At 37.9% G+C, this 15,837-nt stretch overlaps 1 protein-coding gene across 2 annotated transcripts in view; it reads left to right on the top strand.

Moving 5' to 3' along the window:
- Positions 1 to 15,837, top strand: part of NSF (N-ethylmaleimide sensitive factor, vesicle fusing ATPase) — a 143,246-nt gene that overhangs the window by 99,926 nt on the left and 27,483 nt on the right. For both annotated transcript variants that reach the window (XM_044744838.2, XM_070483414.1), the window contains exons 15-16: positions 3,084 to 3,217; positions 13,927 to 13,993. In XM_044744838.2, coding sequence (XP_044600773.2) covers positions 3,084 to 3,217; positions 13,927 to 13,993 — 201 coding nt within the window. The remainder of the gene's footprint in view (positions 1 to 3,083; positions 3,218 to 13,926; positions 13,994 to 15,837) is intronic.

Genomic DNA, 15,837 nt, shown 5'->3' with positions numbered 1-15,837 from the left:
CAGGGGGCTTTGGGGAGAAAAAGGAAAAAATAAAATCTTTAAAAAAAAAAAGCAGCACTTTTATAAAGCCATTTAGCACATTCCAAAAACATGAATTATTTTCTGTTCTAAACCTGTTCATGATCTGAAAATAGTAATCCAGTTTACACACCAATATTGTGCACAAATTAAAATTTTCCTGGGGTAAAATGTTACTGATAACTAACAGCAACTAGTTTTCTTATAGGATTGTTATCTAAATTTGTGTTACTTAGTAGACTGAATGATACCACATACATAGTACTCGATTCCATTAAATAAATATTCACTGAGTACTTACTATGTTTTAGGCATTGAACTAGTTGCTGAGAATACAAAGACATTCACAGAGTTCAATCTGGTTTTGAAAAAAGATATGTAAACAAATTCCTAACTATGGTGTATGTGTGTGGAGGTGTGTGTGAATGCAAATCATTTTGCCTGGGGGTGGCCAAGGAAAGCTGGAGGAGGTGTTTAATTGAGACTTTGAAGGATCAGTTAGGATTTTACCAAATAAACTAAAAGGGAAGAACATTCTATTCACAAATTATTTATTTACAATTATGATTAGTACAACAACAGAAGAGTACAGTGGGTCCACAGGACAAGGGAATCCCACCCCTTCCAAAGGTCTGGGGATGAGGGCTCCCTGAGAGAAACACATTAAGCCAAGACCCAAAGGATGAGGAGAAGCTGTCCAGGCAAAGTAACTGGGAAAGACGGACCAACATGTGAAAAAGCCCTGGGCAGGAAGGATATTGAAACAGAAAGGGAGATTGGCTAGACCTGAGACTGAAGAAGTGGACAAGAGTCAGTTCATGCAAAGCCTTGTAGACCATGTTAATGATTTAGACTCTGTCTGAGGAGCAATGGGAAGCCATTTGTAGGGTTTTAAGCAGTGAAGTGACGTGATCAGATTTGTATTTTCAAAACATCATGACTGCTTTGTGATAGAGATTGGACTGAAGAGGCAAAAAAGATACGGGAGAGACCAATGGTTAGAAGCAGTTGCATTAGTCTTGGTGAGAGCTAATTTTGATTTGAAGTAACATAGTGGGAGTGGAGATGAAAATAAGTGGACCATTTTGAGAAATGTTTAGCAGGTAGAGTAAAAGAGACTTTAAAATTATTATTAATTAATTACTAAACATAATTAAGCTAACATTCTTTGAACTCTTATTTTGCCAGTCACTCTACTAACACTCTACACATATTATCTCATTTAAAACCCACTTCAATCCAGTGAGGGTAGATGCTGCTGTTATCCCTGTTTTGTAGATGGGGAAGCTGAAGCTTAGAAATATTAAGTAACTAGATTGAGTATGGGAAGAGGTATCAAACATGATCCCCAGGTTTCTACTAACTAAGATTGGGAATACTAGTGGTTAAGCAGATTTCGGGAAGCGAGATCATGAGATCACTTTTGGACATGTTGAGTTCAGGGTTCCTATAGGATAATTGGATGGAAATGTTGAGTAGCCCATTGGTCATGTGGGTCTGTTGCTCAGAAGAGAGGTCTGGCTGGCAATAGCCATTTATGAGTTGTCAGTATATAGACTGTTGCTGAATTCCTGGGAGTGGAGGAGTCACTTACAAAAAGGTGGTAGGTTGAGAAGAAAAGGAGGCCTAGAGCTGATCTCTGAGGTGTGTTAACATTTAAGGACGAAGTAGAGCAGGAAGAGTTGACGAAGGAGACTGAGCAACAGTAACCAGAGAGGTAAGAAGGAGAAAAGAGAATGTGCTACCTCAGAAGCCAAGAAAAGAAAAGTATTTAAAGGAAGAGGAAGGCTACCAGTTGTATCAGATATCCCTAAGAGGCCAACAGATACAGTGTGTGTTGGATTTGGTGACATGGAGGTCATTGGTGACCCTGTGAGGAGCCTGTTCCATCAAATGGGAATGGAAGCCATGGGGTTTGTTTGAAGACGGATGGAAAGAGTGAAGGCAGCCAGCATATTATTTAGGGAAGTTCCATTTTGAAGGGAGAGGAAAGAGTAGTATTGAGGGGTGTGAAATCCAGGAGTTTTTTTTGTTTTGTTTATTAACCTGTCAGGTAGACTAGAGTATGGTTAAATGCTGTAAGAAAGCCTTCAAGAAAGAGGAAGAGATGGAACATATAGGGGAGGGGTACAATCAATAATGTCAGGTTCCTGAGAAGATGGGAAGGAAGAATTGGTTGGTTTATGGATGGAAGAGGTCACATCTTCCATTACACAGAAGTAAAAAAGGAGGAGATGTCTAAATACAGACAAGTTTTTAGATTTGGTTACCTTTGTGAGAAGGCTTGAGTCTTTAGAATTCTAGCTTTTTTTATTTATTTATTTTTTGAGGAAGATCAGCCCTGAGCTAACATCTGCTGCCAGTCTTCCTCTTTTTGCTGAGGATGATCAGCCCTGAGCTAACATCTGCTGCCAATCCTCCTCTTTTTGCTGAGGAAGACTGGCCCTGAGCTAACATCCATGGCCATCTTCCTCTACTTTATACGTGGGACACCTACCACAGCATGGCTTTTGCCAAGCGGTGCCATGTCTGCACCCGGGATCCAAACCAGCGAACCCCGGGCCGCCGAGAAGCAGAACATGCGAACTTAACCACTGCGCCACCGGGCCAGCCCCAGGAATTCTAGCTTTTTAAGCCACACTTGCTTCTATAAGGCAGTTTTTCCCTGCCCCCAAAATCATCTAAGAAGATTGTATTTTTTTTGTTAGACAAACGATTTGATGGAATTAATAATATAAGTACTGATATGCATTTGAATGCATTCTCTTTCTTTAAGAAGCAAAACCCTTGCATTTTATATATTTAGCCAGAAGTTTGAAAGATTAAGGCTGTGTGAGAAAGAAAGAAGGAATGTATTTCATCATACTTTTGAGAAATGCTAATCAGTTCATTAAGTTTAGTTGCTAATAAATAAGAGAAAACACGTCTGCATGAAATTGTGTCAGGAAATGTTAATGAGCAACTAGTTGAAACCTCAGTACATTGTGGATGAAAGTTTAAACTTGTTTTATTCCCCTTTGCTTAGGTTGGCTTTTTTCCCCTGACTTGCTCATGTCTTTATGCAGGCCCTCCTCACAGTGGGAAGACGGCTTTAGCTGCGAAGATTGCAGAGGAATCCAACTTCCCCTTCATCAAGATCTGTTCTCCTGATAAGATGATTGGCTTTTCTGAGACAGCCAAGTGTCAGGCCATGAAGAAGGTATCAAGATTTTTACTTTCATTTTAATTTTCTATCTCTTAGATGTGTGTGTGTACACATGTACATATCTATCTATCTTTGTATGTGTATATATATAAACACACACACAAGCCATAGCAACTATGTTCTTCTCAAGTGGAACTAAATTATCAGCACAATTTGGGGAGAAACAGTGACTGTTTCAGATATATTTGACTTTGTAATACATTTTTATCAGACTATCTTTATCTTCCAAATTATGCTTTGTTTAGTACATATTAGAATTAGTTTTCATTTCTTAAGTTTGTATCAACTTGATTAAAAGAAGGGTCTTAGTTAAGAGTGAGTAGAGTGGAGCAAATTCATTTAGGATTTTTTTTTTTTTTTTTAAGTTCTTTCATCAATGTACAGAGTCAAACTGTTTGGGGTCAGTTAAGTTGACTGTATAGTTTGGGAAAGAACAGAGGCATATCATTGGAAAGATATCCCCCAAAACTCCTACAAAAGGAATGTGGTGTATTAGATAATGGTGACTTAGTGCAGTCCTCATCCTCCTTCCTTTCTCCAAGTGCCATCTGTCACCTTCTCAATATGGCTGCTTTGAACCATCGCTGAAAGTTAGAGCAACGTAGAATAGATTCCTAGAGCTGACAGGACTCCAAGATCATCTGGTCCATCTCTTTAGGTTGAAGCAAGTGCCATGTAAGGCATCTAGGATAGTAGGTGGCTGCTTTTTAAACGACAACAAGAGTCAATGATGAAGACTCCTGATCCCAGTGGCCGTTCAGCTCACTTAGTAGGCAGTATTGCCATTGATACTCTAATTTTCTATACTCCCAAACAGTGAAGAAATTATTTTGTATATCTAATTGAAGAATTTCTTTTATTTCAGTGCTTTTTTTCATGCTTGATCTTTTATAGATAAGAAGTGACTATGAGTTAAAGAGATGTGGGAAAATCAGAATCAGGGAGAGAATCTTGAGAATTTGGAGAGCTCCCTAGTGAAGACAGCTCAGGTGCTCTTTTACCTTCCAGCTGGGCCCTCACTTTGAAGATGTAGCATAGAATTACTTCAGTTTTTCTTTGGGGAAGAGACTGAAAGGAAAAATATATTTAAAAAGAAGCAGACTCTAAAAAAATATCTTTGAGAAGTTAGTCTCTTGCTTATGCAGGTGGCAGAAAATTGTGTGGGGTGCTTGAAATGGATGGAGGACGCAGAGCGTGGAGCAGGATTCCAGCCCTACACACTGAGACGTCACGATAAATATTCTGTGTAAGGATCTTTGAAATTGAGTATGAAAGAGAAGGAGACACAAAAAGAACTTAAATATCATAGTCAGTGCATTCTGTGTCTGAGGTGAAACCAGTAGTATCTGTCCTTCCCAGGAAAATCTGGACAGAATCTCTAGGACCAGTGACTTCCCTAAAGTAGGTAGGGGTTGCTATTCTTTGGTTTTTGCCCTCTAAAGGGAATCCTTAAAGCCACTTCCTCCGGTGAAAATTTAAATAATAGCCCTTGGCATCTGTGGCCATTGAACTTACCATTTAATTAAACAGCCAGTTCTGTTTGCATTTTTCTAACTCCATCTATTCCTTGTACTTGTTCAAAAGTAGTAGTCTTCTGTGCAGATGGCAAATTACTCCACTGCTTTTCGCCAGCTGCCAGCTTCTACCTCAGATGTACTCGGAGATGTGGGTGGATGGTCCTAGTTTTTCTATAAAGTTTTAAAAACTAGTTTAGTCTCCTGCAGATCAAAGCTGCTTTGTAAGTGTGAGATATTATCATTTTTATTATTTTAATCTCTTGCAAATTGACTTGAGGGGGGAAGGTAATATGTGCTGATTTTAGAGGCTTAAATGGTTAAATTAATGGCTTAATAACTTATGATTTAATCTTTAAATTGTTGAAGCCTTTCAAGGTAGAGTTTAGATGAGTAGAACCCTAAGGAATATAAAAATAAATGTCTGTACAAACTTATTCAAAATTGTTTCGATTCGTGATTCACTGTCTGGATCATCCATGCACCCTTAAAGTTACAAAAATTCTTTCTGCTTCAACAATGTAATAAATTCATATTAGACTTTTTGGTTTTCCTTGGGGAAAAAATATTATTCCCTGTAACTAAAGTACAGAACAAAGAATGAAGCATAGTTGTCTTAGAAATATATTAGAAATATTGCAAAATCTTTCCCTGCAAATATTTTTCACATTGTTGCCTAATGATAGGTTGACAAAAGCCTGAGGGTTCAAACCAGTCTAAAGGTGCGAAGTCTTCCAGGTTGCTTTTGGAAGTGGAATATAAATGCCATTCTTCAGCAGTTCTCATCTACCTCCCACCACTGTTCTCTGCCCTTCATTTTTACTATGAGGATGGGAAGAAGATATTTTCTTTTTTTTTTTTTTTCAGAGTATAAATAATTTATAATTTTTTATCATCCTGGAGAGGACATTTCTTTCCTTTTAAAGGCTTCTCACCCACCATCCACCCCAAAGTGTAGCTTTTCCTAATTACAAAAATAATTTAGAAACTACAGAAAAGAACATAGAAGAAAATAAGGAGTTCATATTTGTCCTTCGATTTTTTCTCTACTCAGACACACATACACACACATTATGCGTTGGGGATCACATTCGACATACTGTTTTAAACCTGCTTTTTTCATTTAATATATTATGAACTTTTTTCAGCGTCATTAAAATTTATCTCAATGTTATGTTAAATTAATAGCTATATAATATCCATTTAAACATTTTCTTCTTGTTGAACATTTAGGTTGTTTCCAGGTTTCTTCACAATTATAAATAATATTCTGTAGAACCCCCAAACTAGGGGAATTACTGCCCTCATTTTGTTTTTAGATTTTTCTTAGAGTAGCATCATATTTTACTGGTGGAGAATTTAGGCTTAGGTTTCAAATAGATCTGAACTTGAATCCCAGCTCCAGCACACAGATCAGTCACTTAACCTATAATCCTCTGTTTTCTCATCTATAAAATGAAGATAATATTAATAGCAGTCTCATAGGGTTGTTATGAGAATTAAATGAAATAAAAATTTATATAAAGTATCACACAGTGCCTTGGGATATAATATATGCTCAATAAATATTGTGTAATGGCTATTTTTACTTATCATTATTATTGTACATACATTTCTGGGTATTTCCTCAGGATAAATTCTCAGAATTGGGGTTGCTAAGGTAAAAATATTAATATTTTAATAAATATTGCTATCAAAACTCTTATGTAAAAATACTAATGTTTTATAAAGCCCACCTCTTGAGAGACTTGTACCAATTTATGCTTGCGAACCCATCATTTGAGAGTGTCGGTTTCTTTGGACTCTCACCCACCCTTGATGTTATTAAAATATTTTTTGCCAGTTTGATAGGTAAAAGGTGGGTATTTAATTATTTCTTCAGCTACATTTTCATGACTACTAAATGCTCGATTTTAAAGAATTTTCAAAACATTTTGTAATGGCAATAGTTCATGAAACTCAAAAATATTATAACATTAATTTTTGTTGAAGAGAGGTGGTCTGAATAGTTAATTCATAGAATATCTTTATAGCCCACTTTGTTACTTAAACTATGAGGTAAGAGTTTTTGTCAGTGGAGGGGTCATTAGTCTTGTTTTAATGAGTATCTAAGAATTAATTGTAATTAAGCTATTGTTTTTTGTTCACATATAGATAGTGCTAAAGTATATGAAAGTATGGGGTTGGCCCTGTGGCCAAGTGGTTAAGTTTGCACGCTCCACTTCAGTGGCCCGGGGTTTCACAGGTTCTGATCCTGGGCAAGGACATGGCACCACTCATCAAGCCATGCTGAGGTGGCGTCCCTCATGCCACAACTAGAAGGACCCACAACTAAAAATATACAACTATGTACTGGGGGCTTTGGGGAGAAAAATGAAAAATAAAATCTTTTAAAAAATATATGTGTGTGTATATATATATATATATATATATATATATATATATATATGAAAGTAGTTTATTCTCAATTAATTTAAAATTCACCTTGTACTTTTCTTATTTGCTTAATAAATCCTTCTCCATAGATAAACTCCTCTGCACTGCCAAAGTCTGTGTGAGGCATTACCCTTGCATTCTGGGGGGGTACCATATGTTCCATTAAGATATTTGAAGTATTTGGAGATCTTCCTCTTCTCCCTCATTTATGTTTGTTTCCCCAACTTCATTCTAATTTAAAATTTTCATTTCCTTATCCATTTTTGCATCTATGGTTTTTTAAAAAGTCTATTTTACTAGGTCTATTAATGGCATTAAATAAACAAATAAACAAAGCAGTAGAATTTGATTTTAAATAATTACCTAATCTTGATGCTTTCTGAGTACACAATCAATGCAGAGATGAAATAGAACAATCTAATGTGACTAAATTGTTTGAACAGAATTAAGTAAAAATATCAGTGATTTATAAAACTATACCCATTAATAACATAATATAGGCTTGTTTTTAAAGGACTGAAAATTAATGGAAAAAAAATTTCCTTTCCGCTAGCTTTGTAAGAAAGAAATAATCTTCTTTGAATATCCTCCTGTAAATCCCACTGCAAATTGTAGTCTGCACGGAACAGAATCATGGTGCCTAATCCTCCTCTTTTCATGGTTTAGTCCATACAAAGAGCAGAGCTGGAAATTGGATCTTTTGACAGCAGTTACCAAGCAACAGAATTTGGATGTTTGGGGTTAACATCCTAATATATCATGTAGCTGATTTGTTGAAGTTTGTACGTGTATTAACTGAGCTGAGTGGACACTCCGGAAGTGACTACAGGCCCTGTGTGGCGGGGGGTGGGGAGGACATGCCTTTTGTTTTGTTTAATACACTTTATCTTTTGACGTTCGTGTCTGTTTGGCACACAAAGGAGGATGGTAGAGATCTTTAATAGAACTTTCAGACCTTGTGACTTTTTATATTATTAATAATACCCAACTCTGTGGCTCACGTTAAGTGAAAAATGTAAGAATTTTTCCTGAAAAGCAGGGAGAACAAATAAGGGATTTTAAGGTCATTCCAAGAAGCTTTAGTGCTTTGCCAAAAGTTTAGGTCCACTTCCTGAGGCACTTTCATTAGAAGACAGCTAATGTTTGCTTGGTCTACTCCCAGGTTATTTTTAGAAACTAGAGATTATTAGTGATAGCACCGATTTGAATTTGCTCATTTAGGTTTTTATATGCTACCAAATATGATTAGAGTATGCTTTCAACTAATTGCTGACAGATTTACTACATTAGGGATTTTCTAAGTCATCAGATTCCTACTGTCATCAGATTCCCACTAACTGGGTACTTCATGCCAACCACTTCAGAACTGAGATGAACTCTTTCAGCCCCTAAAGAAGCAGGGAATTTGGCTTCACTTACTTCAGAACACTAAAGAGGTTATAGAAAATGGAGGACAGAATCTACTTAGAACATGCTTTGCTGTGGTTTGTGATTCTGAAAGGCTGGGAGTAACATGGAGCTAATGCTGGCGTGTTCCCATTTGTATTCATGTAGACTCCAGAGTCTGCAGCTGCTGCCCCGCCCCTACACACAGGTGGCTCCCAGCTTGTCTGAAGATGCCAGGAGTGGGCTCTGTGCGCTGAGAGCTTGCAGCGTCCTTGAGGACTATATTCAGACCTGCCCTAAGCCCTCTGTGGCAGGAGCCCCACACCTACAGGCTTACAGAGTGCAGCCAGGATGCTCTGGCCTTGAACCCAGGCTCCCCACATTCTGAGTTGTCTCTTACAACCCACTGTCTACCTTTGCACGCAAGAAAAGTGGTACCAGAGTTTAATGATGACAATCTCATGTCCATATCTAGAAATGGACTATGGAATTCTGTGTTTTCTAGAAATAGTCTTCGTCTTCTAGAATAGAACTCTCATTATTTCCGTATTGACCGATGCCACTCTCTTCCACATTTTTTCTCTCTTCAGTTCTTCCCATTCTTTTTCTTTAGCCTTGTCTTTCAGATTTCTCACCTGAGTCTTAAGACCTTGTATTTTTATGCTGATAATTTTACCTGCTCTACGGGAAACTCCTGGATAAAACTTGGATGACCATACACTCCAATTTGCTTTGTGCGATCCTGGTTTTCACCTGTTGTTCCAGCATGATTATCAGCAGCTCTCCCCTTTCAGGTGTCCTGGTTTGCATGATAACTTCTATTAGCTCCTATTGACTACCTCTCTAGCAAGAAAAGGCTTGAGCATCATATTTTCATGTTACTAAATGAGAGGACCAGAATTGAAATTATTTTTCTTGAAGAGCCTGCAGGATACACCCATTAGCCGCAGGTTCAGCCCAGCTGGCTAACTGTTGTTTTGGCATGATTCGATCTGGAGCAGGCTCGGCATGTCTGCTGTGAGCTCTTACTGATGGCAAGTTTGGCACTTCAGTTGTTGTGTTCTAGCTGGGCAGTTTGTACAATTTTACTTTTTCTGCATCTTTCCTTCTAGTATCTCTCCTTTTTGTGTTAACCTAAAGTTGTGGAAGAACTTCCTTGCTCAGTATGTAAATATCTCCGTTAGATTATGGTCTGGCAGCTAATTTCATATACTTGCCAGTCAACTCTGAGTATCTTCTTAGTGAACATTCTGTTGGGGCTTTGGCGAGGAAGCCAAGAATGGAAGGGCTGAGTGGACTAGCAGAAAACATGGGTCCCGGGGAAGAGTGATGACCTTATATTCCACTAGTGACTAGATAAGGAAAAGAATGTGTGTGTAAGAAGTGAAAGGGGTGTGTGTATTTAAATTAGAGCAGTTGCTGTGCCAAAGAGTTTCAGTTGACTGGTCAACTGAAACTGGTCAAGTTACAACTGGAATTGCACAGCCTTTTTCGTGGTTAGTATGTTGTTAAGAGAGTTAGCTGTGAGTGCTCCTCTCTCCTTGATGGTAATTAGTACATTAAGAGCTGTCTGTGAAAAAAAACTACTTTACATTAAATTAATTTACATTAAATGTGTTTTTCTTCTAAAATGTTATAGGTAGCCCGTGCAATCAACTGTGATTTGTAATGCTTCCTGAATCACAGTGTCTGAGAGAAGTTGGTGAGACTACATACCGATTTACCCTCAATTGAGACCCCAGCAGTGTCCTCAGTAAGGTCCCCATACTGTTTTGAGAAGGGAGAAGGGCTGATGGGAAAATGTAGGACTATTGCAAGTAGCCCATCCGGAATGTCCTGGGCTCCTGGGACTTTTCACCCACGATGTCACAGCCTGGCAGACAGGATTAACGTGCTTGCATCAGAGCCCTTAGGAGAAGTCTGAAAAATGTTTTGAAGAGCAAAGCATTAATTTCAGTGACTCCTTAAAATCACCTGTTTATAGGATACCATATTGGCTGCTCTATTGGCCTAGTTTTCAAAAAATAACAAAGAACCACAGTGGGCCTTCTTCCAAACTTTTCCATTGTCTCTTCTGCTTCTCTTCTGCTTCATCTCTCACCCAGCACTCCCCACACACACTACGCCGACAATGATACCTCTTCACTTTAATTCTTCTTGATTATATGTCCATTCCTGCAGTGCTCCTGAATTTTCTCATTTCTGTGCCTCCTAATATTCAGTACTCTCTGCTTAAAATACTTTCTTCCCTCTTTTCCAATGGTTGTTCATCCTTCAGGTCTCAGCTTAAAGGTCACCCCCTAAATTTAGGAGACCTTCGTTGACTCCGTAAGCCCCTACGTCAGGATAGGCTAAATTATGCCGCATAGTGAACAACCCCAAAATCTCAGTGGTTTAACACAACAAAGTTTATTTCTTGCTCACAGTACAAGTCCATCATGGCTCAGAGAGGGAGCTCTGCTCATTATAGTTTCTCAGAGACTCAAGCTAATAGATAATAGAGGCTCCATCTCATATGTGATTCCACAATAGCCAAGAGTAAAAGAAATATGGTGAATCTTGCAGTGACTCTTAAAGCTCCTTTCAGAAGATGATAAATTTCCACTCAGATTTCATTAATCAAGGCAAGCCCCATAGTTATCCCTAATTTAAGAGGGGGTAGGGAAGTACAATCCTACCGTGTGCCAGAAAGAGAACCAGGATGTGTATGGGAATCCCCAATGACTACCACAGCTCTCTTGCTGTATACCACCATGCCATTTTGTATTTCCTCTAGCTTAATAATGTTATGCTTTATTATAGCTGCATGTGACCTGCTTTCCCCCATTCTTAGTTTTGTGAAGGTAGGATCATATTTCCCTTATTCATTATTCTCTCCATTGCCTTCGTTAATGCTTGACACATAATAGGAATTAAAAAATATTTGTTGAATGAATAAATAGAGCAACGCTCCAAGATTCAGTGCTTAGCCTTTATCCTTCTACCCCTACTATTTCCCCTTGGAGATCTCATCCCCTCTCATGGTTCCAGCATTCACTGCCCTTAGGGTGATCTCCATACCTGACTACAATCACACATCTCCCAACTACTCACTTTTTATTTCTACTTGAATTTAAAATGCTTAAATTTATTCTTTCAGTAATTATTTATTGATTACTTTCTGGTACGGCATTACATTAAGTGATGTGAGGATATAGAGATAAATAATACAGTACTTCAAAGAGCTTACAATCTAGTATAATACAGGGACAAATACAATGAATCCATAATATATACATAATATAAAAGATGCTACACCAAAGGAGAAGAGAGGCGAGTGACTTAGGGTGAAATGGAATTAGAATTTGTGTTGTTGCAACTATTGAATCCATTAAGCAAATATCATTACTAAATACTGTTCTGTGCTGAGTACTGGAGATAACATGAATAAAGTGTTTAATCTCCCCCAGTTCATTGGAGAGACGCATAGCTAAGGGTGAAAGAGTAGCTGGGATTCTGATACAGTGTTAGGGGAAGACTGAGAGGTCAAGGGGATGGTGCGAAGAAAAGCAACAGAGACATTCTTTCACGCGTGCATTCTTTCATGCTTGCATACAGCAAACGTTTATTAAGCACCAGTGAGGTATCAGACCCTGAAAACGTAACACTGAGGAAGACAATTCCTACCTTAAAGAACATACAGTGTATTGGGAAGAGCTCACTATCTACATTGTCAACACAAGTTGTTGTTTTGTATTGCTTTTGTGCTTATTTTTGTTTGCATCTCTGAGCATAGAAAAGACCATGTGTAGCTAACTTGAGGTCTAAAATTAGGTATTTTAAGACCTAGTTTTTCAACACAAAAGAAAACTTAAACTTTAAAAAAGTTGACTTGCATCTCTTATTCTGTTTGTAAGTCTAGTAAAGTTTAGCAGTTACTTAAAAGGGGACTTTTACAACTTAATTAAATTTCTTTAAATATTTTAAGCTGTATTTACACGTTTAAAATATTTGCTCTTTGAAGTACTTCACTTGTTTGTCTAACAAACAAAACTTTCTGAGTTTCAAAGTAAATCTATAATTACATCTAATAATAAATTAAAACTAATAATATACATGTAGTGAATCTTAGATTATCTTTACCATTTGCAAGGCTATTAAAGTTATCTTTTACCTTCCAACATAAAAATTTATCAAAATTAATTATCCAATTACATATTTTAAATTGAACTAGCAAGGCTAATCTATTAATCTAATATGGTAAAATTTTTTAATTGTTACAAATACTTTAAAGACCAAGTATACACAGGTTATCTTTAAACTTGGTGTGAAAAATATTAATATTGTAGATATGATTTACTTTATTTCTATACCTAATTCTTAATCTTCTGTAGTTAAAAGATACCCACTAAGGAATATTATGCCACCCCAAGCAAGATGAGAGGGGTGGTTATCATCTTGGTGCACTGAGTTTACTTAACCAGAGAGATTCAGCCAGATTGCAGGAATTAATTCTTACAGATGACACCAGTGGGATGCACTGAACCCCAATTATAGATGCTGGAATGGGAACCCCCAACATTTACAAAAAAGACTGGTCTCAGGGCCTTGGGCACTTATATTCAACTTATACATAAACTAATTCTCTCTGGCTTGAAACTGCTACATTCTTGTCAGGATATAACAACTTCTTTCACTGCTTGCTTTAATTTGCATTTCTTTGGCTGTCATAAGACAGTATACTATTATCTTTTTTCTGGTTCTAAAGGTAGAAGCATATCTATTTGATCCTTTATACCCAATTTTAATTCTTTTGTAAACACTTTGACCGATATGGTCTGATTTGAGTTGACAGGATTCTGTTCTTTCAGTGTTATTCCTGCTTAACAGAACCATAATTCTTACAGATAATAAAATGACATCCAATTTTATTCTACACATCCCTTGTGGCTCCGTCTAACTCTTGAGTCACAACACTGAGCTCATACTCCTGGCGTAGGTAGGAGAGAGCATTGTGTTAAACTTGATGAGATTTGTCAACTGATTAATGAATGACCAGCTGATCCTCAGCATGCCCAGGTGTGACACATTCAGCTCTTGGGGCTGAAAACAGCATCACTCTGCTCCTTGTTCAGCCATGATCCAGTTGTGTGAACTTGGGCAAGTCATTTAACTGCTTTTGGCCTCAATCTCCTCATTTTTAGATTGCAAGGACCCTTTTAGTTCTAAAATGCTATTATGAAATTCTAATTTAGTGTAGTCTGAAATATCGGTGTTTTACTATGCTTTGTTTAGGCATTGCTCAAGAATTAACTAAATTTTATCTCCTTGGAAATTGCCATAATTAGGGAGAGCAGTGAGATAATAGATGGTTTTGCTTTCTTCCAGATTTTTGATGATGCATACAAATCCCAGCTCAGTTGTGTGGTTGTGGATGACATTGAGAGACTGCTTGGTGAGTCATAACATTTGCCATTGTACTGTCTTTGCCAGATTACAGCTAATGTCTCAAAAATCACAAGAGAAAAGTAACGGGTATTTATAAACTATAGGGCAATAGAAATATCTCTCTTTGTCTTACAAAGAACTGTAACAGGGCCGGCCCAGTGGTGCAGTGGTTAAGTGCGCACGTTCTGCTTCGGCGGCCCAGGGTTTGCTGGTTTGGATCCCGGGTATGGACGTGGCACTGCTTCACACGCCATGCTGTGGTAGGTGTCCCACATGTAAAGTAGAGGAAGATGGGCATGGATGGGCTCAGGGCCAGTCTTCCTCAGCAAAAAAACGGAGGATTGGCAGCAGTTAGCTCGGGGCTAATCTTCCTCAAAAACAAAACACACACACAACTATGTACTGGGGGGCTTTGGGAGAAAAAGGAAAAATAAAATCTTTGAAAAAAAAAAGAAATATAATATTATCTCATATCTGAAGTCAATGATGTTATTCATTTTAAATATGCCTTATGACTGTAACTCCATCATAAACTGCTTTCTTGTAAGGGCCCATGTCTTATATTATTTTGTATCTTCCACAGAGCTCCCTGTTCATAATAAATGATTAGTAATTTTTTTTTTTTAAAGATTGGCACCTGAGCTAAAATTTGTTGCCAATCTTTTTTTTCTTTCTTTCTCTCCAAAGCCCCCCAGTACATATACATAGTTGTATATTTTAGTTGTAGGTCCTTCTAGTTGTGCTATGTGGGACACCGCCTCAACACAGCTTAATAAGCGGTGCTGGGTCCGCGCCCACAATCCGAGCTGGTGAAACCCCAGGCTGCTGAAGTGTAGCTCAGGAACCCACCCACTCAGCCACTGGGCAGGCCTCAGATGATTAGTAATTTTTGTTGATGGACATATTTACTGTTTAGTACCTCTGAGCTGCTTGTAGCTCAGGAGTTCTACTTGCGAACTTTGACAGAACTAATGAAAGAAGGTTTAGGATCAGAGTGAGATCTACAGGTTAGCTATGATACTTGGAGCAGAAGTCGTAACCTCTTTGTATCTCAGTTTCTGCTCTTATAAAACAAAGACTGTATTCCCTTACTTTTCCCACAAAAATGGGATAACAATGTTGAAAACATTCTAAAAGTTAAAAGGGCTCTATAGTAATCTTTAAAAATATTTATTAAAGGGGGCTGGCCCTGGGGCCGAGTTGTTAAAGTTCTATGCACTGTGCTTCTGTGGCCGGGGGTTCGCAGGTTCGGATCCCAGGTGCAGACCTACTCCACTCATCAGCTGTGCTGTGGAGGCATCCCACAGGCAAAGCAGAGGAATCTTGGCACAGATGTTAGCTCAGGGCTAATATTCCTCAAGCAAAAGAAGAGGATTGGCAACAGATGTTAGCTCAGGGTGACTCTCCCTCACAAAAAAATATATGTGTATATATTTATTAAACATCTCCTACGTTTACATGCACAGGATATAAAGATGAGTAAGACAGCTCCTGCACTCAGCTCATAAGATGTAATCTACAAGTAAATGCAGCAAAGTGTTGTTACTCTTACATTTTATTTCCTTGCAAAAATTAGATAAATTTGGAACAAATTCATTGTAACAATGGCTCAGGATGCTGTAATAAACTCTGTTGAAGTGGAACCCATCTGGTTGCTTAATGGACATCTGAAAGTACTACCAAACACGTGTTTAATCCCTTCTTCCTTGAGCTGTCCAGAATGGTGTAGTAGTGATTTCAAGTTAACCGTTCTTACTGCATTTTCCCCATGATCTTCAGACTTGCTTTAGGTCCTCTGTTATGTATTTATTTTCCTGTTTCCTAAGGTAATGTCTGTTATAAAGCAAAGCA

This window comes from Equus asinus, chromosome 13 (genome assembly GCF_041296235.1).
Source record: "Equus asinus isolate D_3611 breed Donkey chromosome 13, EquAss-T2T_v2, whole genome shotgun sequence".
In the NCBI taxonomy this organism is placed as follows: Eukaryota; Metazoa; Chordata; class Mammalia; order Perissodactyla; family Equidae; genus Equus; species Equus asinus.
Note: the sequence above shows the minus strand (reverse complement) of the source record. Positions and strands in the feature narration are given on the sequence as shown.